The sequence below is a fragment of the Lepidochelys kempii genome, chromosome 17 (genome assembly GCF_965140285.1).
Source record: "Lepidochelys kempii isolate rLepKem1 chromosome 17, rLepKem1.hap1, whole genome shotgun sequence".
In the NCBI taxonomy this organism is placed as follows: Eukaryota; Metazoa; Chordata; order Testudines; family Cheloniidae; genus Lepidochelys; species Lepidochelys kempii.
Genome location: NC_136396.1, coordinates 22,174,705 through 22,202,129, shown reverse-complemented (window position 1 = coordinate 22,202,129; position 27,425 = coordinate 22,174,705). Strand labels below are relative to the sequence as shown.

At 55.9% G+C, this 27,425-nt stretch overlaps 1 protein-coding gene across 3 annotated transcripts; it reads right to left on the bottom strand.

Moving 5' to 3' along the window:
• Positions 1-527: 527 nt before the first annotated feature.
• On the bottom strand, positions 528-26,589 carry LOC140899810 (nuclear envelope pore membrane protein POM 121). 3 transcript variants are annotated; one of them, XM_073315941.2, is made up of 13 exons: positions 26,213-26,589; positions 18,725-18,940; positions 17,908-18,063; positions 15,652-15,732; positions 14,655-14,826; positions 11,612-11,703; positions 10,443-10,513; positions 9,550-9,674; positions 9,153-9,255; positions 8,272-8,451; positions 6,157-7,806; positions 5,230-5,358; positions 528-4,922 (listed from the first exon to the last, which is right to left on the bottom strand). In XM_073315941.2, exons 1-13 carry the CDS (start codon positions 26,548-26,550, stop codon positions 4,828-4,830), a joined length of 3,408 nt encoding a protein of 1,135 aa, XP_073172042.1. In that variant the 5' UTR covers positions 26,551-26,589; the 3' UTR covers positions 528-4,827. The 3 variants fall into 3 exon arrangements, with proteins under 3 accessions (XP_073172042.1, XP_073172043.1, XP_073172045.1); XM_073315942.2 differs by having other exon boundaries at positions 8,272-8,448; XM_073315944.2 differs by lacking the exon at positions 26,213-26,589 and adding an exon at positions 20,767-20,844.
• Between the last annotated feature and the right edge of the window lie 836 nt (positions 26,590-27,425).

The window sequence follows — 27,425 nt, the reverse complement described above, 5'->3', positions numbered from 1 at the left end:
CTTGCCTCTTGACCATGGTGCCCAGTAAGGTTGGCCGGGCTGAAGCCCAGAGCCCCATGGCTGGATTTGGGGTGGGGGGCTGAAGCCCAGAGCCCTGCAACCAAAGATGTGAATCATGGATCCCACTGCCAGAGCCCCAAGGCTGAAGGGGGGTGGGGGGGAAAGAGGTTGAACCTGTCCCCAGAACCCTATAGCCAAAGCAAGAGCCCTGCAGCTGAAAGGGGGGGGGGGGGAGGAAGCCTGCCGTCCGAGTCTCTGAATCAGGAGAGGGGGGCTGAAGCCCACCCTGTATGCTGCAGGGAGGGGGTGCTGCTTTGCGGCCTGCCCCATCTCTGCCCAGGAGGCTGTTGTGGCCGCAGGAAGAACCCGATGGCCACATACAGCTACATTTGAGAAATGCTGCTCTCGAATGGCGCAGAGTGGCTGTTGCTGCCTGAGCCTACCCCTTCCATCTCACAGGCATGGCCAGCCAGGGTGGAGCTGGGGCTGCCCAGGACACAAAGCAACTGGTGCAAGAACAGCCAGAATCGAGCACAATTTTGTTTTTATTTTAAATCAATGACATAAGCAAGGGAAAAAATTGCACATTCACACTAAAAATCCCCACCAGCTGCACCAGGAATGATCTAAGTTTTCATTTGTAATTAAAAAAACCCAGCCTCCCACCCCTGTCAACATTCACGTACTGTAGCCCACTCAGGTTTGCAACGCACACAGTTCTCACCCAGCTGTTACAGAGGAAGCCGGGCAGCGGAAGGTCTCTGTGCAATAAGCAGATGGGGGTCCTTTAGAGCAGCGGCCTGGTCACTAGGCAGCTTTGGTATTTGCTAATCACAGCAGAGAACGGTGGGAGAGCTTGGAAAACTCAGGCCCAGCATAACTGCGTTAGAAAAAGAGGAAAGGGCCATTGACAAACACAAGCCCAACCAAGGTACAGCAAAGTGACTCGTTACTGCTGCTAAATGGCTTGGTAGTTTAGAGCACCAGAACTAGAACAGGGCCAGTTTAAAAACAAGCCCAGGGTAACACTCTAGCAAGTGTCTGAACCAGCCCCCCCAGTCTGTGGTGGTATCTGGACCCTATTACTTCTTCCTACCCTGGTTCTTTCACTGGACTAGCCTGAAACCTCCGTGCCCTGAAGACGGATTATGAACATGGTTTGTTTCAGGGCACAAACCACTGCACAGGGCTCTCTTGGGTTGCTGATAATTTATTCTATAAATAGAGACCAACCACCCACCATTGTTCTGTTCGGCTCTTCCACCAGTCCCAGCAACCTGCCTCTGATGTGGAATACCAAGACAGCCTGGAGTTCAGCTCTGAAATGCATTACACCCCATTGGTGTGAACAGGGGCCTCAGATGCAATATACTCCCAACAGAGTTTAATTAGCCTGCAGGAGCCCAGCTGTGTCTGAGGCGCAAGAGGCCTCCTCCTTATATTCTGCTGCAGGGCGTTAGAATTGCAGTAAGTTACACACCAATGCAGCATAACATGGCCAGAAAACTTAATACATGGCCTCTACCTCGTAGGTCACCTCTAGCCTAGCACCGCCATGAACGGAGATAGATGGGAGGCTGGGCAGAATGGGCTTGTGGCGGAGGAAAGTCAACTGAGGTAACCAGAAGAGCTGCCTCCTCCTGCTAACGGAGCTCTGTAGGCCAGTTCCCTCAGGCCCGTCTCCCAGGAATACAGGCGCGTGGGAGCAGGCCTGCCAGCGGTCACAGCAGCGAGTACCAACACCTACCTTGATCTCTGCTCACTGGCTGACACTGAACTCTCCTCTTTTTTCTGGGTAGAAGCAATTCTTGTATCTAAGCCAGCGAGCAAAGACATCCACGAACCAACAGCCACGGACCATTCACAGCGTGTCAGAACCAAACTGCCCCAATTCCCAGTGGATTTGGGAAGCTCCAGAGCCTCTGAACACAGCATACATTGCCGCCCCCGAAGGCAGCAGGCTGGAAAAGCACAGGCCTGACACCAGCGATGAATGAGTGGTCGCCCGACAGGACAGCGCGTGGGCCCAGACAGGTGCTCGGCAGCAAGGAGAGAAGTGCCGCTACGGCCTCTCAGGTGAGGGGTGGGGGGGTCTGGGACCAGTTTTAAGGTACGAGCCCCTTCACCTCATTTTCCAAAACCGTGCGAAGAGTCAGACTGAAATGAAACTCCCGCAAGGCTGGGCCGGTGCTCTTTACATGGTTGGGCAGTGCCCATGGACTGGGGAGAGCCCCCCACAGCCCACGATGGCTGCTTTGGTACCCTAAGGAAAGGCTGGAAAACAGCCCAACACAAGGCAGCTACAGCCCTCCAAAGGGGCAGGGGTGAGTGCAGCGCAACCTCCACCCCCACACTCTAAAGGGAGCCACCTCCCAGCTGCTAGAGCCCAGAGACTTTCCGCCCATGTCCTGCCTCCCCAGCCAGGAGAGGCTCATTGTTCCTGGAAGAAAAAAATAACACCCAACTCTCTCTGACGTGCAAGAGCTCCTAAGCCTCAGTCTCAAGGAAAAATAAAAAAGTTTAGTCACATCCACATACAGCACATTATAAAAGAATTAAGTACATTTCATGTAACATTGACTGTCAGGGGAGAAGCAGCCCTGGCAGTTCCTGCCAGCAGGAAGAGAATGCACCCACTCGGACAGAGCAGGCCAGCCCTTCCTGCCCCCACGCCTCTGGGCAAAGCACCACATGGGCTAGCTGCCCTTCCCAGCTGCTAGCCCAGCCTGCCATGGCTGGCAGGGGTGGGTTCCAGGCCTGCAAGGGACCACTTCCTCCTCCCCAGAGGTAACTGCACAGCTAAATCCTAGTCAACAGCTTTGAACTTTTGACCACCTCAGTGAACCAAGCTTGAAGGAATTCAAAGGCAATTTAGCTTAAATATAAAAATAAATTTTTATTTTCTTAAAAAATGTTTAAATATCTGTTAATTTAGGATTCGGCAGACACACACTCACACCTCTGAGTAGTAAAAAGATCTGGCGGCCAGAGTCACTCTTGGAACGTGGGGGAGTCATAGGGGCCTAGGCCTTTGGCGTGTCAGCCCCTCTCCCCGAGGCACACAAGGCATCCTCCCAGTGAAAGCTCCCCAGAGGCTGCGGGCAACAGAGGGAATAGAAGCCCTGGCCCACTCCGCTCCAAGATACAGGGGCAGCCCCAGGAGCACCCCCCGCTGGCTCCCACTGGGCCCCTGGAGCCAGTCTCAGTGGGGAGCAGCTAGAAAGTTTAACAAGGGGGCAAAAAGCAGAGTCCTAAGCATGTCAGTTGGGGATTCTTTCCCTTTAGTGGCTTCAGGCAGGGTCTGCAGCTCCGTGCAGTCCCAGGGAAGCCTGGCACTGACGGGAAGCGAGAAGGGACATGTGCTACAGACCATGCGTAGACAAGAGCAAGCTGGGTTTGACACAGGGGAGAGAAGAGCTAGGCTTGGAGCAGGGCATGACAGCAAAGAGGCTGCCAAACCGTGACCTAGGGAACCCTTCCAGCCCCATGCATCCCGAGGGCCCTATGGCCCCCCACGCCCCAGGCTGCCATCCTTTCAGTCATCACATTTAGATACAGAGTTCACTCAGCACTAGTAGCCACACAATGATGCTACTCTCAACACCCAATTAGGCAGGGCACATCCCCCACTAGGAGACAGCCTCCCCGCAAAATCTTTACACAGCAAATCCGGCATTACCAACATGCCGCCACTCACACGGTTCAATTCTTCCTCCAAGCTCGATTCAATGAGCGAACAAACAGGAGCAAATATACGAAGAGCACAACAGACAGTGCTTAGACAGGAGCAGGGAAAACTACAGGAGCATGACGACGGGAGAGGGCAGTAAGTGACAGCGTCCCACCTCCTCTGGGCACGGGTTCTGCTCGTTTCGGGCGTAGCAGAACACCTCTGGTGCACCAAAGGCACCACCCTCCTGCCTTCCCTGGCTGCAGAGGCTAGGTTACCCCCTGCAATGGGCAGCTCTGCCAACCTATCCTAGGTTCCCGCAGGAGACGAAAGATGCCGAGTTGCAAGGTCTGCTTAGGAGCATTCAAAGGCAGATTGCTCACAGCGGTAATTAGGCCCAGATGCAGGAGCTGGATGGTGGTCTGTCTGGAGCACCAAGAGTTACTCCCCAACACACAGGGACTCGGTCTGGCAAGTCAGCACCTGCCAGTTCAAACCAGAGGCTGGAGTCCCATAGGAGGAGGGGGGAGAGGTGTGTTTACCAAGTCATGAGATCACCATGCAGGGAAAGGCCTCTGGAGCCAGCGAAGACACCCTCCCTCCAGGGCCAGCAGCCACGAAGCAGACTGGGAACGCATCTGCCTGGAGGGAAGAGCCTCACTTACAGCAAAGCTACAAGGGGGAAGAATGCAGGGACACAGCAAGCGAAGGAGCAGAACACGGGTTTCCATTCAGGCACAGGGAACGTGCATATGGGCCGGCACCATGCGCACATCCCCTCATCCCCTCATCCCCCCACCAGCTCCCACTCCGCGCACTCGGTACGTGGCCGATGGGCAAGGCTCAACTGTCAGGTCAGGAGAGCACAGGAGCCGCTAGATGAAGCCCTGGAGAAAGAAGGGAGAAGAGGAACACTGCTGATATGTACAGAGTTTATCCAGTCTCGGCCGTGGAACTGTTCAAGTACGAAGGGTTTGGTTTATCCTGTCCTGCGTCGCCCAGAAGTGTCTCCAACTGATTTCAGAAGCGAGCGCCTGACCCCAGGGCCCTGGCTGCTCGTCAGAAGGGTTACTTAGAACTAGGCCCCTTTGCTCATGTAGCTGGCGGGGCTCTTCACAGCCGGGCCAGAGCTACGATCCAACGGAAGAGCCAAGAGCCTACTTTTTGCGGGGGTGCTGCCTTCGTGCCTGCAGCCGCTGACGGGGCCCAGTCTTGGATCCTGCCCCGATAGAAAATGCAGGGGCTGATGGTCCTGGAGGCGAGAGAGATTGCATGGGCCACTGCCAGCCTTAACCAAGAGGGATGCAGTCCTCCCCATGACCCAACCTTCCCACCATCCCAGGGAGCAGGCAGGCAAATGCTGTCTTCCAGGACCAGTTGTCAGACATATTTCCAGCCACCCAACGGCCAGCCCACAGACACTCACCTCTGGGAGCCTGTCTGAAGTCAGTGCAGCACACAGCAGGCTCTGCATTAGCGGCAGGGCTCCTACTGACACCCCAATCACCCCCCATGTTGCAGACCTGGGGGAAGAGGAAGCCATGAGGAAAGTCTCTTACCAAATGGAGGCCTTGCTCCTCCGAAGCCCGACCCGGGAGTGCTGGGGGTCCCGAAGGAAAGGCTGTTGCTCCCGACAGGTCCTGCTCCTGAGGCAGGCGTGCTCTGCCCAAAGGAGGGAGTGGGAGATCCTGAAAACAACACAGCGCTGTCAGCCTTGGTTAGAGGAGCAGGACGGGGAGTCTGTGTCAAGGCCACAGCAGGATAGGGGCCTGGTGCACTTTGGGGAAGCCTCTGCTCCACGGGGGGGGGGTTACAGCTCAGCCAGGGGAGGAAGGAGAAGATGAGAACAGACTGTGCAGGGGGTGGAACATGTCCACCCGGCCTCCCAACAGGAAGAGATGACGTGCACTCCCCACTAACCCCAGAGGGTTTCCATTTCCCTCTTTCCCAAGGTGGCCACCTCCCCTCTCCCCCTGAAATACTTGAGTTCCTGGGAAAACTGGCTCCTGCATCTCCCATCCACTCCCTTCCTATTTCCTGGAGCCTCCATTCGGCAGACCCATGGGACAGAACAGGCTGGGGAGAGCTTACTCTACTGGCTGGCGCAGAAAGACCTTTGTACAGCTCAGTCTATTAGAAGAGTGACCCCAGCCCATTCCTTCCCCTGCGGAGCTGAGCTACGTGGATGCACCCCTCACAGACACACCGCTACAAGCTGGAGTGGTCCCCAGTCTATGCAAAGACTGGAAATACAGTCATCTGGGATTCTCCTGATCCCAAGGAATGGCTCATGGCAGAGGGGGCAAAATATCAACAGCGCCAGCCCTAAGTGTAGAGGGGTGAGGAATAAAGGGAGAATGAAAGCACAGCAAGGTCACTGCCTAGATCCACTCAAGCCTCTCATTTCCTCCTCATGCCAGCTCGAAGGAGAGGCCCAGCCTTCGTCCCAAACAGGGCTAAGCAGACTTTCCTCCCCTGCACCTTACCTCCAAACACAGGCTTGCTGTCAGGAGTGCCAGGCACAGCGAAGGCGAATGGCGCACTCTGGTTTTGGGCACCCAGCGTGTTCTGTGTCAAAGAAGAACCAAAGGGGGTTGCTGCGCTTGCCGATCCGTTCTGTCCAGCCCCAAAACTGAATGCCACTGCGGGGGTGCCCCCACTCGGGGCAGGCGCTCCCATGCCAAAGGTACTGGCACCTGTGCTCTGCTGGCTGGGCCCCCCAAAGGGGAATGGGGAGGGGGTGCTTCCGCCAAATACCATGCTACCCGTACTGCTCTTTGTAGGCTGGGTGTTGGAGCCAAAACTTGACACGGTTGAAGTGGCGGCTGTTCCGAAGGAGAACACGGACGTGGTGCCTCCGAAAACTGGCTGGGAGCTGTTCCCAAAGGCCGGCTGTGCTGCGGACTGGGCCGCGGAGGCCCCAAAGCCGAAAGCGGGGGTACTGAAGCTCGCTGGGCCAGCGGCAGGTTTGCTGGTGGGCTGCTGGCTCTCCGGGGCGCCAGTGGCAAACGCAGGCTGACCAGCTGCACCAGGATACGGAGGGGGCAGTTTTGCCCCTGTTCCAAAGGAACCCCCAAATGCAGCAGTGGAGGAACCAAACGACAGCGTTGACTGACTGGTGGTTGGTGGGGTAGAAGAGGTCAGATTTGTGCCCCCAAAGATATTAAAGCCAGCGGTGGTGCTGGGAGCAGCCTGTGCTGCATTCAAGGGCACGGGGCCAAAGGCGGAGCCTGCTGGAACGCTGGTAGTGGGGGCTGCGGGGGCTGCAGGCTTTCCAAACTGGAAGACAGGAGCGGTAGGCGTGAAGCTGGCTGCTGTGCTAGGGGCCGGGTTTGGAGAGGCTACGAACAGGAACGGCTGGCTTGCTCGGGCGGAGATGGGAGCAGCGACAGTTGTGCTGTGGGATACACTGGTGGCAAGCGGCACGCCGAGTCCAAAGCTGAAGGCCGGCTTTGTGCTGGAGTCAGTGGTGGCACCCGGTGGGCTGGCAGCGGTAGCTGCCGTCGTAAAGACGGCGTTGGGGAGGCCGGTGAAGACAGAGGTGGTGTCTGTAGTGGAAGTCACTGTCAGGTCAGCAGGTGGGGCTGGCTGAGGAGTCTGCTTGAATGTGAAAGGAGACGCTGTTGCTCCAGGGGCAGCACCAGCTGCTACGTTCCCAAAGAGGGGCTTGAATGTGGTGGTGGCGGCAGAGGAAGCAGCTGTTGAGGGAGGCACGGAGCCAGTAGCTGCTGCGACTGCCAGAGAGGTGCCTGCTGCAGAGAGCGCCCCACTCTCGCTTTTTGGCAGGGTGCCAAAGATTGGTTTGAACATGGGGGTGGCTGCGGGTGCAGTGGATGCCGCCGCTGGTCCAGGCTGGCTGGCTGGCGGTGTACTCAGCATCCCAAAGAGAATGCTGGGCTTAGGTGGGGAGGACGTCTTGGTGGGGGTCTGGCCCAGGTCGGATGAGGCAGGAATTGCCAGGTTGCTCACACCGCTGGCAGGCTGAACAGTGGAGGAGGGAGGGGCCAAGGGAGCAGGCAAGTTTAATGTCAGCGCGGGCTTGGAGTCAGACACGGCTGCAGGGAGTGAACCTGAATCCAGCAATACTGTGGGAACTGTCAGAGGCAGCTGAGATGTCACTGCAGCCCCAGTCGAATCTGTGGAAGAGGGAAAATCATTTACAGATGAACAGATGAGTGATTACCAGAGTTTGATTTGTGTGATGAAGGAAGTCAACTCGGTGGGCTGGGGGAAGATGATCAAGTTGCCACCAAGACAAGCTTACCTGGAGCAAAACGCCAGACCCAAACAGCACTGCTCTGGGTGCCAAGGTGAGCCACCAAGTTCGAACCCGGATGGCTTCCCCTAGAGACCCTCCTGCGCCGCTCTTGTTCCACTCTGCGTTGGAGAGGTGTTATGGATGCACTAAATCAAATGCCATTTGGGATTTCCAGCACTCAGCTGTTTATAAGCTGTGTCAGGGAGAAGCAACATTGCAACTCCAGGCCTTGCCAAGCTGGGACTGGCTAGTGACCCACAAAGGCCAACATTCCCACTGCTCTCTCGTCTCCCTCACCACACTACAGCCCCATGGTCACTCCTGCCCTGGCTGGAGCACAAACCTGAAAGCACAAGAGCACTCTGGCTGCTCTGCATCTTCTTCAGACTCTCCAGGAGTGAGCCAGTGTCAGTGACCAGGGGGGCCGATGAAACAGACGTAGGCCCAGTAGATGTCAGTGTGAATGACACAGGCCTGGATGCAGGGGTGGTTTCTGCAGCAGTGCTTGGGGTGGCATCTACTGCTGGGGAGCAAGAAAAACAACATGCTTACACCCCTCTACAGAAAAGCAGTTTGCTATTAGCAGGGCTTCCCAACTATGCAGGGGCAGCTACTAGAGGGAACCGGAGCCTGACGCAGTGAAGTAAAATTAGGAGGACACTCCACATTTCAGAAAGGATCCAAGGACCTCACCCCCACTCCAGGATCTGGAGGACTCACATGGGATTAAAATCCCCAGGTTTGGGGGGAGCAGTGAAGGAGTCATTCATGAAGTTCTCCTCAGGACCAAGAGTGGCAGAAAATCTAACTTCATTAGCCCCTGGGAGAAGGCAGCTTTACTGGGTATGATGCATGACTCACATGGTGATGTTCTCTGGCCTGTGTTACACAGGTAGTCACACCAGATAACCTTAATTAAGGTTAAGATTTTGTCAGGGTTATTTTTAGTAAGGTCATGGTCAATAAGCAATAATTCATAGAAGCCCGAGACCCGCACTGCTCAAGCCCAAGCCGTGCGCCACCTGGGACTGAAGTTGCAGAGGTCACCAAAAATCACGGAATCCGTGATGGACTTGTATTCTTAACCATAATGGTCCCTTCCGGCCTTAGAAATCTATGGGATGGGTGTTTTCTTCAGTTTCTTGCTTACAACTTTAACTTACTGTAAGTATCCTACTAGCCACACCTCCTAAACAGGAGGGGAAGGCCGTGAGGAGTCCTTACCTGTCTTATCCTCCAAGACTTTGTTGAACCATTGCAGTGCTGTCTTCTTTTCTGCATCCAAGTCCTCTGCTGTGACAGCATAACCTAGCTGAGGGGGTGGGGGCTGCCAAGGGAAGAACAGCCTGAGCTTAGTCTCTTCCTCAAGGAGGCAGGCAGAGCCCAGCCAAACTCATGGTAAAGACACTGAGCAGCAACAGCTATGAAGCAGAGTCTGCCACTCAGCTTGGTGCTGAGTGCACAGTGGGCCAGAGTATTGCCCGGGAAGCCCAGCAGTAAGCAGCTCTCCAGACACCAGGAGCTGGGGTTGGCTTCACTTCCCATCCCACAAATGGAGGACCTGCAGCAGGGTATTCCACTGCCAGAGGTGCCCAGGAGGGCCTACGTAGAGGCAACATACCAGGGTAAGCTGGTCTCCTTGGCGAGAAGAAAGCAGCTGGATCTTCCGCTTGCGTTTCCCACTGCTCCCTGACATGGACGGCAAGGTCAAGGAACTCTGCTTCTTCCGCACAGGAGTCTCCAAAGCTAGAATGGGAGGAAACAATCAAAAGTGGGGATCCCAGATGGAGGAGAGGGTCAGTTCGCACACCCTGTCATAGGAACTTGCTTACCGATGCTTTCACTGCCCTTCTGTCAGAGTGGGAGGGAGAGACTTGCCTCCAGATAACCCTGCCTCGGAGCACAGAGCCAGACAGTGGGCCAAGCTGAGTACAGGACCCCAGGGTTTCCTGGATGAATGGCTGGCCACACCCGCAAACTGAGGAGGCAGCTTGTGCGAAGTCTCCCAGGGAGTGTGGAACAGACTGCTCCAGGACTTGCTCCTGCTTACATTGAAGAGCCCATTCAGTAACTCAGAGCAGCAGTGCAGTGGCCCTTTATAATGGCTGTTCCCATCCTCTCAGAGTGCTCCACTAACCAGCATACAAACTAAACCTGAGGTTCCTTTTCCATCACCCACATTCAGCCCCCTGTGGGGTGAAGCATGGGAGCTGTTTAACCACTTAGGACAGCAAGTGAAGAACACTGTCCAATTTAACCAGCAGGAGGAAATAGGGAGGGGCCTATCATTGCTCAGCTTGGAACTTGGTGGAGACGCATCATCCTGCCCCCTCTGCTGTGCCCTGTACCTATTTACTCCGTTTCTAGATCACATTCAGATCTTACTTCCAAAGAAGGTTCTAACTTTTGCCTCCTCTTACTCTTCAGCAGCCTTTCCTTTACAAGGCAGTTGCAGAGCCTGAGCCAAGCAGGCATCCCCAGTGGCTCTGCAAGCCATACCCCGTCCCCACTCACCCTTTTCTGTCTGCAGCTCCTTGTCAGATTTTACAGGGGTAGAAGTGCTGGACCAGTGAGGATCCTCCTCCCTGCAGAGACAGGAGAAAGCCCGTTAGGCCCAGTTCACTCCGACTCACCTCCACTCTGAGGGCTGCGAACATTTCAGGACAGATTTAACACAACCCACGAGCCATGAACGATAATCTTGAAAGCCACAAGAAAACTGCCAACCACTGGTAAGACCAGTGCCTTGAGCACAGCACTGTCTCTAGTCCAAACAGCTCGGCAGTGCCTGGAAGCAAAAGGCGAACGCTTGTGTTCCACAGCTTGGGACAATGGAGAGGTCTGGCATATCAGCAAAGGGAGAATTGCACACAAACCCTCCAGCACTTGGCAGAGGCAAATCTAACCTCCGAGCACCACTGAGGGGGCCACATTTTGCTGGCCTGAGAGTCATTTTGCTTTAGACCCAAACATTCACTGTGAATATTCTGGGAAAACAGCCTGTTTCAACATTTTTGTTTTACAACTGATGTGGCGCACACTCAGACTGCAGACACACACCCCTCGCTGCAGAAGGATGAGGTGCTGAGCACTAAGACAGGAGGCTGGAAGTAGACAGGTGCCTCTGTATCCCTCGGACAGCTATGACGGAGTCGTTAGGAGCAGCAGAGGTGGGTGTTAGTTAACGAAATGGCACTGGGCCCTTCCTTCTCTCCCAGCCCCAGACATGCGAACAATCCAGGCCAAGGAAATGGACAAAAGCAGCAGGATGTGTGTGCAGCATTGAAAGTCACCATGCCAGTAATCCATATCAGCTGCAGGGTAGGCAGGATACAGTTATGGACACTAGAGAATGGAACAAGTGCAATGCCTCCTTAGAGTGCATCAGGCCACCAGCAGGAAAACAAGGGAGAGTAGAGTTAGCCAGACTTCAGGGGACTCGAGATGGATTGGAAGGGAAGGGTCGGAGTGCCCCAAGGTGGGTGGCTTACACAGAGCTTAAGACTTGGGGAGAAAGAAGAGGGCAGTGCAAAGCGCCACACCAGCCCCACCTGGACATGCCTTGCGACCCCCCAGCTGGAGTCTGCACATAGGATACCGCTAGAACGATACCCCCAACATCTGTTTAGACTGAATCAGCAACAAATGTGAGCTGCACTGAACTGGAAGTACAGCTTGGTTACCTTGCTTTCTTGCTAGGCCTCTCCGGTGTCTGAGAGCGGGAAGATGCCGGACTGGAGAGAGGGGAAGTACTCGGGCCACTTCTCTTCCACAGCTGGAACCCAGAGAGAGAGACCATTAAAAAGTAATTCACATCAGGAGGCTAAATACCCTGTGCTCCTGGCCAGCCCACAGGCTGTATTGCTCCTTTTTATAACAAATAAAGCAACAATGATCTGGCTGGTGAAGAGACTAGAGCCGTAGGATATGTCTGTGCTGCAATTAGACATCCCTGACTGGCCCATGCCAGCTGACTTGGGCTCACAGAGCTGTTTAATTGTGGTGAAGAGCTCTGGGGTCCGCCCTCCTTGCAGGATCCTAGAGCCTGGGCTCCAGTCTGAGCCTGAATGTCTACACGACAATTAGTCCCTTAGCTCGAGCCCTGAGAATAAGTGGCTCAGGCCTGCCGTAGGCTTTTAACTGCGATGTAGACATACCCTAGATCCATTAGCACACATCGAGTTACTCTGGCGAGAACAGGCTATGTTCTCAGCAACACTGCACAAGATACCGTCAATCCTACCTCAGGGACTGTACCATTTTTTCATTGAAAGTGGTACATTTCAGGTGAGACTGAACCTAGGGAACACTTCCTACAGGAATTGTAAGAACAGGAATGGCTATACTGGGTCACAGCAATGGTCCATCTAGCCCCGTATCCTGTCTTCTAACAGTGGACAGTGACAAATACTTCAGAGGAAATGAACAGAACATGGCAATCATCAAGTGATTTATCCTACCATCCAGCCCCAGCTTCTGGCAGTCAGAGGCTTAGGGAACACTCAGAGCATGCGGTTGCATCCCTGACCATCTTGGCTTACAGCCACTGATGGACCTATCCTCCGTGAACTTATCTAATTCCTTTTTGAACCCTGTAATAGTTTTGGCCTTCACAACATCCCTTGGCAATGAGTTCCACAGGTTGACTGTGCGCTGTGTGAAGAAATACTTCCTTCTGTTTGTTTAAAACCTGCTATTAATTGCATTGGGTGAGCCCTGATTCTTGTGTTATATGAGGAGGTAAATAACACTTCCTTATTCCCTTTCACCACACCATTCATGATCTTCTAGATCTCTGTCATATCCGCCCCCCCCCCCCAGTCATCTCTTTTCCAAGCTGAATAGTCCCAGTCTTATTAATGTCTCCTCATATGGAAGCTGTTCCGTACCACTCATTTTTGTTGCCTTTCTCTGTACTTTTTCCAAATTAATATTTTTTTTGATGGGGAGATCAGAACTGCATGCAATATTCAATGTCGTTTTCCCATGGATTTATTTTAAAAAGGTGTATCAGGTTTGATGCCCTAAAGTGGCTCAGGAGACGAGGAGGTACAAGAGAGAGAGTAGAACAGCAGCAGTTAAGCCTGCACAAGGATAGGCTACTAGCTAGTAAAGTTCAGTTATCTGCTCTTATAAGAACATAAGAATGGCCCTACTGGGTCATACCAAAGGTCCATCTAGCTCAGTATCATGTCTTCTGACAGTGGCCAGTGCAGGTGTCCCATAGGGAATGAACAGAACAGGTAATCATCAAGTGAACCATCTCATTACCCATTCCCAGCTTCTGGCAAACAGAGGCTAGAGACACCATCCCTGCCCATCCTGACTAATAGCCACTGAAGGACCTATCCTCCATGAATTTATCTAGTTCTTTTTTGAACTCTGTTATATCTTGGCCTTCACAACATCCTCTGGCAAGGAGTTCCATAGGTTGACTGTGAGTTATGTGAAGAAATACTTCCTTTTATTTGTTTTAAACCCGCTGCCTATTCATTTCATTTGGTGACCCCCTAGTTCTTGTGTTACGAGAAGTAGTAAACAACACTTCCTTATCTACTTTCTCTACACCAGTCATGGTTTTATAGACCTCAACCATATCTCGCCTTAGCGGTCTCTTTTCCAAGCTGAAAAGTCCCAGTCTTATTAATCTCTCCTCATACAGAAGCCGTTCCATACCCCTAATAATTTTTGTTGCCCTTTTCTGAATCTTTTCCAATTCCATTATATCTTTTTTGAGATGGGGCGACCACATCTGCACACAGTATTCAAGTTGTGGGCGTATCATGGATTTATATAGAGACAACGTGATATTTTCTGTCCTATTATCTATCCCTTTCTTAATTATTCACAGCATTCTGTTCGCTTTTTTGACTGCCGCTGAACATTGAGCGGATGTTTTCAGAGAACTATCCGCAATGACTCCAAGATCGCTTTCTTTAGTGGTAACAGCTAATTTAGACCCCATCATTTTATATATATAGCTGGGATTATGTTTTCCCATGTGCATTACTTCGCATTTATCAACACCGAATTACAACTGCCATTTTGTTGCCCAGTCACCCAGTTTTAAGAGATCCTTTGTAGCTCTTCGCAGTCTGCCTGGGTCTTAACTATCTTTAGTAATTTTGTGTCATCTGCAAATTTTGCCACCTCACTGTTTATCCCCTTTTCCCCCTTATGCTGCATCTGCAATTTTACAGTCCTGTCTGATGACAAAGGAGTCATTTCAACACCATTTTTTTGGTAGATTAGCAGTTGACTAAGAGCCCTGGATCAAAGCTGAAAATGCTGGACTCAAACATTGGCCAATTACAGCCTGAAAGGGGGTGGCATGACAGGAGAATGGTTCTGATTTTACGTTTTGTTTTACCTAGAACAATCCAAATTGAGCACCATCCAACTGAAACTAAGTCATAAGGAAACCACAGTGTGTTCTGGTCTATTTGAGGGGGCTCAATTCCATGATACCCCTCGGCTTTAGCCAGTGCTGAGGATGGCAAAGCACTGCCTCCTGATGGGCATGTTGAGGACAGGCAATGCTACAGTTTACATTTTGCTTGAGATGCTCTGCTGAAGGTTTTTGTGCTGCATGAAGCTGGAGAGAGACTACTCACGTTTATTGCCAGGCATGTGGCAATGCTGCCTTATTCTCATAGGGCCATGCCACCCCAAACCACCATGTCTCCTGTGAATTCCAGGTGTTTTATTAGAAACGCTGTGTCCTACCTTCGAGAGTCCCTGGGTGGAGCTGTAGGAGCTAGCGATGGCATTGCGGATGGAGCTGGGAATCCCACCAGCATATGTGTTGTTCATGGAGCCGATGGAAGAAGTGCGCGATCTCTTGCTCAAGCAATCGTCTAGGCACTGGGAAACGAGGGCCCTCTTCAAAGTGCCTGGCCTAGAGAAAGAGGGAGAGAAGGTTGCTAATGAAGCTAAGTAAATCATTGAATTTTCAATTTGGGGGCTGAGCCAAAAAAGTTTGCTTTGATTTGAACCAAAGCTTAGTTTTTTGTTTTGATGAGAAAAACAAAACATTGAGTCTCATCTCAGGGTTTTTTTTGTCTTGTTTCACACAAAATGTTTTATTCTCAGTTATTTAGCACTTGATGTTTTGTTTAGAGATTTAACTATTTAAAAAACAGCTTTGACTTTCAAGATTTTCCATTTTTTCTGGCTGAAACTTTTCACTGAATTTAACTTGAATTCACACACAATTTTGGTGCTGCAAAAAATGCATTTTTCAGTGATTTTATTATTCACTAAAAAAAAGTTTTTTCCAGTTCTAATTTCATGCACTCCCAGCATCCACATGTTTTGAGAGTCTCCCACCCAGACTCTCTCTCTGACAGGTTAGTCTGGGTGATTTTTGAGGGAGGGGCAGGGTTTTCAGTTTTCCTTTTTCAGCTTGTGCAACCGAGATCTTGACAAGGGGGCTGCCAGCAGCTCAGGCCAAGCTTCCCTCCATATAGAGGATCCAGCACCGCACTGGACACCTCCCAGAAGTCTTTTCTCCCACAGTGAGGGTGCACAGCTCCGCAATGCTTGGGTCACAGGACAGGAAGCCCAGCTCTAGCCCTGCCTGCTATTTCAATAAATTGCACTTCATGAAGGAAAAGCACAGTGCCTTTTCCTCTGGCCTCCACTCGACTGGCCAAGTCTGCAGAGCCTTTTGGCTTTGCCCTTTAGCCAACACTAGCCCCTTTACAGTATAGCAGGCACTTACTTGGGTACAAGAGAAGCTGGGGCTCCATTAGCTACCAGAGGCTCAAACGCAGACTGCCCACTGCCACTGCTGTCATGGCGTCTGCAAGAAAAAGATACGAGGAAATCCTCAGTGTTCAGAAGGACCCACACAATCCAGGAATATGTGATGAAAATCTCCGCTCTGGAACCAAGAACTCCTACATCAGTCGTTCTCAAACTTTTGTACTGGTGACCCCTTTCACATAAACCTCCGAGTGAGTCACCCCGTTACAAATTAAAAACACTTTTTTATATATTTAACACCATTATAAATGCTGGAGGCAAAGCAGGGTTTGGGGTGGAGGCTGACAGCTCGGGACCCCCCCATGTAATAACCTCGCGATCCCCTGAGGGGTCCCAACCCCCAGTTTGAAAACCCCCATCCTACACCCACTGCCCTAACTAGACAGGCATATGACCAGACGGACCTCCCCACCCATGTTTTCATCTGAAAATCAACACTGACAGAACTCTGTTTTCATGAAAACGTTCAGAAGTTTTAGTTTTTGTTCCAACATGGAATGAAAACCAATTTCAAAACCTTGAAAGTTGCCTTAAAACAGAATTGTCATCCTCTGGTCAGTTCTACTGCTGAGCTTGACTGCATTTCTCAAGTGCAAGCCACACCAGGTGCTGCCTGCATGCCAGGCATAACCGCTGGCAGCACAAAGGCGCCCTCAGAGCATTGGTGCTAAGATCTGACATAGCTGACAAGCGCCGTTTGGCCCACAACTCAAGCCACTGAGCAGTGAGCTTTCTGCCTACATAACCTCCTCACGCTCCCCCGCTGGCTCAGTGCTTTGAAATGGGTTACTGTTACACAGCTGGGCACTCAATATTAGTGGGGATTTGTGGAGCCAATGTCAGGAAGGAGAATGAAGTGTTAACATCCATGCTCACCTTCTACCCCGCTTTGTAGGATTGTATTCATCCTATCCCCACACACACTTTAGGAGGTGGGACTAGACATTCACTAGTCCAAGAGGCACAGAGAAGAGCAAAGGAGAGAGGAGAAAGCTGCATAAGTCACTACAACTCCAAGTGAAAGTGTGCTCCTGCAGCAGTGGGAAAAGCAACTGGTTGCTCCCTGAAAGCTCTCAAACTGACATCCAACTGTGGGGCCAGGAGCAGCATTCACGGTGACGGACTCAAACAGTATCTCATCAGCCCAAGCTTCTCTTCTCCGGTTCTCTAGCACTCAATTCATCTGCAAGAGCCCATAGAACCCAGCCCCAGTGGATTTCCCCACTGCAAGCAGCCTCATGGCAAGCAAGGGACAAACATGGGGAGTCACAAAACAAATTAAACCCACACATACAGAAATGGACAGAAGGAAAACACAGATGGAAGAGAGGACAGCACAACTACGCTAGGGCATTTGCAAGAGGACTCCACCAGAAAGAGGATGGCATCCACCGATTTATATCCTACTCCTTCCTAAAATCCTGGGGAAAGATACTGCTGAAGCTATGTGTCTGAGACCTAAGGTCTGGTGTTCTCATTAAAAATAACGAATGGAAACTGGGAAATATTTCCCCCACCATTTCTTGAAGGAAAAACATGCATGCTTTTTTTGCTTATTGAGCTATATAAAGGAGATCTCAACAGATTTTAAACTGTCATGTTTTGTTTTACATCAGAAATTCAGGACACATGTATCCCATTTCTCTCTAAAGACTGAGGCTGACTGGAGAACTGATTGGTTTATGATAAAAATAATATGGAAGTGAGACCTGATGAAGTGAGGGGAAGGGATGGTTATGTTTAAATGGAAGTTAATAAACCAGACTTAAGAATCCAAGCAGATGGAAGTGATTCTCTTTTAGGATTCCAACTCCTTCACTCCTTCAACCAAGTGCTGAGATAGAGGCCTGGCGTGTGGATTGAAAGCTGTCAAAGACCTCCACCAAAGCAGGGGAGACCAGGCTTGGCATTTAAAACTTCCACGATAGAAACCCAAACAAAGTTTTCCCCTCTTCCTCAAAAGAGGATTCTTCTAGGCTTCCTGAAGGTAGTTGGAAGGGCACAGATACCAGATTGGTTTCCTCTTGCCGACCACCTTTAATAGTCAAGTTCTGTTTCGGATTACTGGCCACACTGGAAAGGCCAGCTGATTGCTCCCATGTTCACAGCTAGCATGCTGCCTGGATATCTATTATGAAGATAGTGAAGCACCTGACACCTACAGCACCGCTTCAGACACACAAAGATAGCATCCAGCCCCCTAATGTATTACCTTCTTTTGTTCTCCTGACCACTAGGGAAACTCTGGTCCTCCTCCTCCACAGCCCTCTTCCTGCTCTCTTTGAGGGCACTCAGTACAGTCTCCTTTGCACATGGGTCCAGGGAGCTATTGCATGACAAGGCCATTGGTGAAACCAGCTGCTCCAGGCTGCAATGTAAAGTCATGAGTTAAGGGAGAGTGGGCCCCCACCTCCTCCCCATTAGCAGTGATGGATGTGCTGAGCTCCCCTGCGCCTGAACAGCCCAGCACATCTGAAGACTGGCCCCCCTCTAAAGAAAGAGAAATAATCTAGGCAGCATCTCCAATGCACCTTCAGGACTAGCTTGTGACCTCACAAGCCTTTCCATGGCAATAAAGCGATACTTCAGATGGGGATTAAAAGGTCACTACAGGGCCATGAGCAACAGACACTCCCTCAGGGAAGAGAGCATCAAGCGAGCAAACAGAAGAGTGAACTACCCATTTTCCCCAAGCAGGCTACTCTCCCCTCTGCGATTAATTAAGGGGAGGTTTTACAGAGCTGTAAGTAGTGCGAAGTGATGCGTAAGTGCAACCACCAGTGCACACCCGCCTCAGTGCATCCAGAGCAAGTCGCCATGCAGGAGATACAATCTGCTTGCTACCAGTAAGTGCAGGATCTGGGAGAAGCAGGGCTCCTGCCCTCTAAAGGGGAACACTACTCTGCTCAGCACTCAGTAATCTTTAACACAAGATACAAGTGTATTTGAGCACTGGTTGTATGCGTGTACCTCGTGTGTACCACATGTGCTGTGGGATACTGAAGGGCCACTGATTAAGCGGTACTCACAGTGGAGAGCGGGCCAGGTTGCTGTCCGGACGTGCAATCTTCACTGTCACTGGGCTGTGCACCATGCTGGAGTTGCGAGCAGATAGCAGGCTTTTCCTCTGGTAGCCATCCAGGCATACTGTGGGCAGGGCCCCCAACGAGGAGTACTGGGCCTGCTGAATTGGATACCGGTGTCGAGGAGTCAGCGCAAAGGGAGTTGGTGGAGTCAGGTGATCCCTGTAGAGAAAGACCACAGGGTATAAGTGGGCGGCTAGCTAACGTACCTCTTGCTAACCCCAAGAGACTCCACGCATTGCAAGGGATCAAATGAGTTTAAGCTGCAATTATCTGTTGCAAGGAAAAACTAGAAAGGTTCAGAAAAGGGCTGCTTTAGTCATTACAAGGAATCACCCCCAACAATTCGTAAGTGACCAGAATTACACAGTATCTACACACAGCCTCACCAAAACACAGCTTCCTCTACGATGCTGGCAGAGCGTACATCTCCATACAGCAACAACACACAACAGCGAGAAAATACCATACCAGTTTAAACTTCATGGTGATATCCTAGAGAATGGAACGCTTCTGCTACAGTAGGGGACTAGGGCAAAGCAACCATTTTTGGTGAGAACTACCCTTCGAAACTACACTTTCTTTGTAGAAGAGATGTTGGTGCAGTAAAATCCATCAGGATCATCTGACTATTTCCCACTTCAGAATACGGGCCAGACAACAGGGAAAACATCCACGGAACCATTAGCATGCGGCAGCACCAAACAAATACTAATCTATTTGGAGAGTCCCCCCTCCAGCCTATTTAATAGGAAGCCAATGAAACATCACTTGGCAGTGACTCTGGGTAAGCAGTTCTCCCACCAACTCCATAGAGACACAAACATTCCAGCTGCAACCAAGTCACTGTTACTCATGAAGTAGTGAGGAATAGTTTATGAAAGTTGACTCATTGCTAGGAACAGGAGAAATATGCAGCTCTGAAAACAGAACCTCAGATTTCAACTTCTATAGTAGTCTCCTGCAAAATCTAAGCTTTGGCTTGAACTAAGTGGAGAGGAGCCATTCCAAAATAAGCCAAAGTGCCTCGACCCTAGGCCAGTCTTGCAGAAGACAGTCTCTGGGCAGGACGTGAATTCTCTCCACACTGTTTGGTTCCACAATATACTCCTGAAGGAATTCTGTGCCAAAAAAATTAAAATTCTGTGCACAATATTTTAAAATGCTGCAAATTTTATCTTTCAAATAAATGTGGAGGCTCCAGCATGGCACTGGGGAGCACAGGACACTGGCTACACAGAGATGGGAGATCACTGTGCAGCCCCCCGCCCCGGACACAGAGGTGAGACTGCACCCAACCCTGCCATAGCACAAGGGCCCGGCCTACACCAGAAACACCCCAGGGCCTTGCCCCTCCATGCCAGGTGCAAGCAGGTAGGCTCAGTAAGGCAAGATCCAAATGGGGGTGGGGGGGGATCCAGGTGGGGGTTGAGAGGGTTCTGTTTGGGGCAATCTGGGTGTGGGCTGCTCAGTGGGGGATCTGGGTGTGGAGGGGATCTGGATACATGGAGGCGGGGTCTGGGTGCAATGGTAATGGGACTCTGCAGGGGGGTCCAGGTGAAGGAGGTTGGGGCTCAGCAGCGGTGGGTCTGGGGAATACACAACTTGGCAGGGAGTCTGGGGGACTTACTGGGGGGTCCAGATGCTGGGGGAGTGGGGCTCATGAGGGGGATTCTGAGTGCAGGGGGGTTTGGCTCAGCGGGGGCAGGTCTGGATGTACAGGGTTGGGCAGATGGCGGAGCAGCTCCCTGTACAGGGATCCCTCCCCCAGTAACTGAGGAGCAATGGGTGCAGGAAGCAGGGGCGGGGGGTTTGCAGAGCTTACTGCAGCTGGGGGAGAAATCTGGGGGTGGGTCTGACCCGGCCCCAGATGCCATGCAGGGGAGGAGGAAGTCCCATCCTCCCGAGCCCAGCTGCTGAGCTGGCACAGGTTCGGAACCACTATCTGGGTCTTCCCCAGTCCTAACTGCTGCCCTACAGTGATTTACCTCTCTGCCGGCTGCCCTGGGCACCTGGAAACATATTGCTTGGGAGGGTCGCGTGATTGCTCTGGTGGCCTCCCTTTGCTTCCCCGTGAGAAAGTCATTTTTCTGCAGGGAATCAAATAAATCTGCAGGGGACATAAATATCAAGCCTGCATCTCAGCAATGCCCTAGCCACACCAAGCACAAATCAGACCAATTCTGAGAACTGGTTAACAAAGTTTGTGTACTGCATACTACAGCTAAACTATTTTCAACAGGCTCAAACATGGTTAATGTGCTGGTAAATAGGCAGCAGGAGATCCATGTAACAGGCACAAACTTTGTTAGCCATTATAAACAGAGTTTTTGCGCTTTAAGAACCTATAAGTAGTAAGTGTGGCCAAGACCTTAGAGACCAGGAGTGAGAGGCCATCGCTATTTACATTAATAGCGGTAACAGCAGCATGTGTTATTGGGAGCCCTAGTCAAGGAACAGGACCCTATTCTGCTAGGCGCTGTACACACACACACAGAGAACAAGGTGGTCTACTCCCTACCCCAAAGGGCTTACGTGTGGCTGCTAAGATCATTCCTTCCCTAAGATGCTGCTGTGCTCACCCCATTTTTGCCCACCCATGCCAAACTAAGGGGACAGCAACTTGTGAGGACCCAGAGCATTCCCCACTCCCTGCACATGTTGGGATAATGCCATGGAGCTCTAGACTTTCTTGTGTACACATGCAGAGTGTCCATTGCAGCATGCTGCAGAAATGCAAAGAATCCCTAGGAAACCTGGCCAAAATCACAGAGAGAAGTGAGGGAGTTCCCCCACTCCTACTTGCTCCACCCATCTCTCCTGACCCAGTTGATTGCTTATGAGCTTGTGTGGAGTGGGGTAGAGCCCCACACAGCCCAAGCACCCCACAGAGCTGCATGGAGAACGCCCTGCAAGAGGGTTTCCTCTCCTGCCTAGAGAAGGGGGCTTCACACGCTGTGGTACCAGCTCTCTGCTACCTGTCTGCGTTCCCCAGGCCTGATACCAGGAGGGAGGTAAACCCTCTGGGTGTTCTTCCCAAGTTGGTACCTTCAGAACAGAGACATGTGCTTGGGGAAGAGACCTAGCCCCAGAATCCACCAAAAGCATGGAGCCTCCCCACCCCGTAGCTCCAAGATGGGGCCTGCTGCCCAATGCTGGAAGAAGGGGTGCCCCAGGAGCAGCATAAGAGGGGAGAAGATCAGACAGTGGGGAGGGAAGGGGGGGCCGTTCTCCAGAAGGGCTGGGGATAGCAGGGCCAAGGAAAGTTGAATGGGAGTTGGGTTGAGGGGGCCAGGAGGGACAGCAAGGACAGGAGGATAATGGAGAGGGGGCTGCCCCACCCCCGAATGGGGGTTGGGGAGGGAGCAATGGGGAGGAGGGATCCATCTTGTCCTTACTTGAAGGAGAGAGAGGCAGGCAGCATGGATTGGGTTGGGGATGAGGAATTGTGCTGGGATGGAGCTGCCCCCGGAGCAGGGCTGGGGGGGGGGGGGGGGGGTTTCAGTCCTCTCCTTACCCAAAGGAGATGCATCAGGAGAAATGAGGAGGATGGGAGGAGGAGGCTGGGGCAGGTGGGTCCCATCTTTACCAGAAAGAGAAGCAGAGGGGTGGGAGCCCCAGGGTTGGGCTAGGAGGCAGGTCTGGTCCTTTCCTGAAGGAGAGGTGGCAGGTCAAGTTGGGGGTGAGGGGGCAGTCTGGTCTTTACCCAAAGGCCAAGGAGTGGATGGAGGGGGGGAAAAGAGGAGAGAGGAGTGGATGGGTTGAGCAGGGGTCAGAGTGAGGGAGGGCTGGGGATGAAGGCAAGGCAGTGGTCCAGGCTGAGAATGGGAGCAGGGGAAAGGGCGGGGGTATGTCGAGGGCAGGGGGGGAGAGTACAGCAGACTGAAAGGGGAGCTGGCAGGACTGGTCCAGTCCTTAATTAAAGGTGAGGTGGCCGGCTGGGGCTGATGGGCAGGCAGGAGTAAGGGGGCCTGAGGTAGCAGGTTGGGCTGGGGGGTAGTATGTCCAGTCCTTACCCAAATGCGAGGTGGCAGGTTGGGCTAGGAGGTAATGGGGGAGTCATAGCTGAGAGAGTGCAGGGAGCGATGGAGGAGCAGGTCAGGGTGTGGGGGGTGAGGGGATCAGTGGTGAAGGGGCAAGGAGGCAGGTCGGGCTGAGGGGATCAATGGGTGAGGGGGAAGGCTGGGGAGGGTCGGTCCGCACTTACCCCAAGGTGAGGCATGGGGTTGGGCTGGAGGGAAGACGGGCTAGTCAGAGGGTGAGGAGCAAGGGCTAGGTTGGGGGGTGTTGGGCTGGTGAGGGGAGGCTGGGCAGGTCAGGGGCCCAGGGTGAGGGGAAAGGGCTGGGGTGCAGGTGGTCAGCCCTCTCTTACCCCAAGATGAGGCGGAGGGACAGGCTGGGAGATGGGGGGTGGGTAGGGGTATGGGGAGGCTGGGAGGGATCAGTGGGTTGGGGTGAGGGGGAACGGCTGGCGGGGGTGTCGGTCCGCTCTTACCCCAAGGAGAGGAGACATGGCAGGCTGGGAGATGAGGGGTGGATGAGGCTGGGGGGGTCAGTGTGCGGGGAAGGACCAGGAGGGGTCAGTGGGGTGGATCGGGGTGAGGCTGGGAGAAAGTCAGTGGGGGGGCCGGGGTCAGGTAGGCAGGGGGACTGGGGCAAGGGCCAGGAGGTCAGCTGGGGGGACGGGATGAGAGGAAAGGCTGAGGGGGAGGGGGGTCGGTGAGGGGAACAGAGTGAGGGGACACGCCGGAGGGTGGCAGTCTGGGGGACGGAGTGAGGGGAAGGGCTGGGAGTTAAAGGGGGACAAGGGGGAAGGGCCGGGGGGGTCAGTGGGATTGGGTGGAGGGTCAGGTCCGCTCTTACCCTGAGGCGAGGCACTGAGTCGGGGTGAGGGAAAGCCGGGGGGGTCAGAGGGGGCTGGGAGGGGGCCAGGTCCGCTCTTACCCCAAGGCGAGGCAGGGGGTCGGGAGATGGTGAGTGGGTCGGGGTGAGGAGAGGCCGGGGGTGTCGGAAAGGGCGGGCCGGGTCTGCTCTTACCCCGAAGCAAGGCAAGGAAGGGGATCAGGCCGAGAAATGGTGAGTGGGTCAGGGTGAGGGAGGCCGGGGGTGTTGGAAAGGGGGGGTTGAGCCGGGAGATGGGGAGTGGGTTGGAGAGAGGGGTGGCTGGGGCGTGTCGGAAAGGGGGGGCTGGGTCCGCTCTTACCCCAATGCGAGGCGGGGGGTCAGGCTGGGAGATGGGGAGCGGTCGGGGGGGTCAGAAAGAGGGGGGCCGGGAGACGGAGCGGGTCGGGGTGAGGGAGGCTGGGGGGTGTCAGAAAGCGGGTTGGGGTGAGAGGGGCCAGGAAGGGGGGGCGGGCGATGGGGAGCAGGTTGCGGTGAGGGGGACCGGGCACAGGGCGGGAGATGGGTAGCCAGTCGGAGTGGGGTCAAAAGGGGGGGGCCGGGCCAGGAGATGGGGAGCGGGTCGGGGTGGGGTCGAAAAGGGAGGTCTGGGTCAGGAGGAAGGAGCTGGGGTGGGGATGGGTCGGACGATGGGGACGGGGCTGGGGTGAGGGGAACTGGGGGGGGGTCGGGAAGCGGGGGGCCAGGATAGGAGATGGGGAGCGGGTTGAGGTGAGGGAGGCTGGCAGAGGTTGGAAAGGGGGGGCCGGCCCAGGAGACGGGGAGCAGGTCGGGGTGAGGGAGGCCGGAAAGGGGTGATTGGGCCAGGAGACAAGGAGGAGGTCGGGGTGAGGGAGGATTGGGCCAGGAGATGAGGAGCTAGTGGGGGGGGGGGTCGGAAAGGGGGGGCTGGGTGATGGGAAGCGGGTCGGGGTGATGGGGGCCGAGGGGGACCAGGAGATGGAGAGCTGGGGGGGTTGGAAAAAGGGGGGCCGGGCCATGGGGAGCAGGTCGGGGGGGTCTGGAAGGGGGGTCCGTGAGATGGGGGTCCGGGCTGGGAGGGATGGGGCTGGGAAATGGGGGGTCCGTGAGATGGGGGTCCGTGAGATGGGGGTTCAGGCCGGGAGATGGGGGGGTCCGGGAGGGAGGGGTCCGGGAAATGGGGATCCGGAATGGGGAGGCGGGAGACGGGGCTCCGGTAGATGGGGGGTCGGGCCGGGAGATGGGGGGGGGAGATGGGGCTCCGGAAGATGGGGGGTCCGGAAGAGGGGTCCAGGAGGGATGGGGCTCCGGTAGATGGGGGGTCGGGCCGGGAGATGGGGGGTCCGGAAGGGGGGGCGAGAGACGGGGCTCCGGTAGATGGGGGGCCGGGCTGGGAGATGGAGGGGCCGGGCGATGGAGGGGGAGATGGGGCTCCGGTAGATGGGGGGGCCGGGAGGGATGGGGCTCCGGGAGATGGGGGGGCCGGGAGGGATGGGGCTCCGGGAGATGGGGGGGGGACCGGGAGGGATGGGGCTCCGGGAGATGGGGGGGGGACCGGGAGGGATGGGGGCTCCGGGCCGGGGGCTCCGGGCCGGGAGGGATGGGGGCTCCGGGAGATGGGGGTCCGGGCCGGGAGACGGGGCTCCGGTAGATGGGGGGGCCGGGAGGGGGGTCCGGGAGATAGGGGGCCCGGGCCGGGAGACGGGGGGCCCGGGAGGGATGGGGGGTCCGGAAGGGGGGTCCGGGAGATGGGGGCTCGGGCCGGGAGACGGGGCTCCGGGAGATGGGGGGGCCGGGAGGGGGTCCGGGAGATAGGGGGCCCGGGCCGGGAGACGGGGGGTCCGGGCCGGGAGACGGGGGGTCCGGTAGATGGGGGGGCCGGGAGGGGGGGCCGGTAGATGGGGGGGCCGGGAGATGGGGGGTCGGGCCGGAAGATGGGGCTCCGGTAGATGGGGGGGCCGGGAGGGGGGTCCGGGAGATAGGGGGCTCCGGGAGATAGGGGGCCCGGGCCGGGAGGTCCGGTAGATGGGGGGTCCGGGAGGGATGGGGGGGCCGGAAGGGGGGTCCGGGAGATGGGGGCCGGGCCGGTAGATGGGGGGGCCGGGAGATGGGGGGTCCGGGAGATGGGGGGCGGGCCGGGAGATGGGGGGCGGGCCGGGAGATGGGGGGCGGGCCGGGAGATGGGGGGTCCGGTAGATGGGGGGCTCCGGGAGGGGAGACGGGGGGCCGGGAGGGATGGGGGGTCCGGGAGATGGGGGGGCGGGCCGGTAGATGGGGGGGCCGGTAGATGGGGGGGCCGGGCCGGGAGACGGGGGGGCCGGGAGGGATGGGGGGTCCGGAAGGGGGGTCCGGTAGATGGGGGGCTCCGGGAGGGGAGACGGGGGGGCCGGGAGGGATGGGGGGTCCGGGAGATGGGGGGGCGGGCCGGTAGATGGGGGGGCCGGTAGATGGGGGGTCCGGGAGATGGGGGGCGGGCCGGTAGATGGGGGGGCCGGAAGGGGGGTCCGGGAGATGGGGGCCGGGCCGGTAGATGGGGGGCTCCGGGAGATGGGGGCTCCGGGCCGCTCTTACCCCGCGGCGAGGCGGCGGCTCAGGGGCCGCGCGGTCCCGGCTCCCCCGGCGGGGCGCGGCTCGGCCCGGCCCAGCTGGCCGCCCATGGCGAAGGGGCCCCCGTTGGCCGCGGCCGGCGGCTTGGGGCCGCCCCGGGTCCCCGGCCTGCGCGGCGCCCCCGGGCCGGGCCTCAGGGCGCACCAGGCCCCCGCCGCGCCCAGCAGCGCCGCGCCCGGCCCCGGGCCCCGCAGCACCAGGCAGGCCAGGCCCAGCAGCGCCAGCGCCAGCCCCGCCGCCGCGCCGCGCAGCCAGAGCCGGAGCCAGGCCCGCCGCCGCGGCCACGGCCCGCCCCGAGACATGGCGGCCCCGCGCCGCCCGCCGCCGCACCGCGCCCGGCATGCACCGCGCGCCGGGGCCGGGGGCGGGGCGACGGGCGGGGGGCGGGGCTGGGGAAGGGGCGGGGCGACGGGAGGGGAGGGGAGGGTTCGGGGCTGGAAGCGGGGGGACGGGCGGGGCTTGGAGCCGGGGGAGGGACGATGGGAGGGGCGGGTTCGGGGGCGGGGCTGGGAGCGGGGGGACGGGAGGGGAGGGTTCGGGGGCGGGGCTAGGAGCCGGGGGAGGGGCGGGTTTGGGGGAGGGGCTGGAAGCGGGGGGGGAGGGGCGACAGGAAGGGGAGGGTTCGGGGGCAGGGCTGGGAAAGGGAGGAGGGGCGACAGGGAGGGGAGGGTTCGGGGGCGGGGCTGGGAAAGGGGCGGGGCGACGGGAGGGGAGGGGAGGGGCTGGGAAAGGGGCGGGGCGACGGGAGGGGAGGGGAGGGGGCGGGGCTGGGAGCTGGGGGAGGGGCGACGGGGGGAGGGTTCGGGGCAGGGCGGGGGGAGGGGCGGGTTGCCAACTTTCTACTGGCAGAAAACCGAACCGCCTAGCCCCGCCCCTTTCCCTGGGGACACGCCCCCACTCCCTGCAGTCCCCCTCCCTTTGCGGTTGGCTCTCCCGGACCCTCACTCACTGCCACTGGGCTGGGGCAGGGCATGGGGCAGGGCATGGGGCTGCAGGGTGGGGAAAGGGCTCGGGGAGGGAGTTGGGTGCCGGAGGGGGTGAGGGGTTTGGCGCTTATCTTGGGCAGCTCCCGAGAGTGACCTGCACAGCGCTCTGGCCGTGCCTCCTAGGGTGGGGGACCAGGGCTCTCTGCCCACGGCTGCCTGCAAACACCGCCCCGCAGCGCCCCGCGGCCGCA

Excerpts from the sequence above, each read along its gene's own strand:
- LOC140899810 (XM_073315941.2), bottom strand. The coding sequence starts at position 26,550 with ATGTCTCGGGGCGGGCCGTGGCCGCGGCGGCGGGCCTGGCTCCGGCTC. Across the intron at positions 9,256-9,549 it reads AAGGAGACCAGCTTACCCTG|CCCCCACCCCCTCAGCTAGG; the intron begins GTATGTTGCCTC and ends TTCCCTTGGCAG. Across the intron at positions 8,452-9,152 it reads AGTCTTGGAGGATAAGACAG|CAGTAGATGCCACCCCAAGC; the intron begins GTAAGGACTCCT and ends CTTGCTCCCCAG.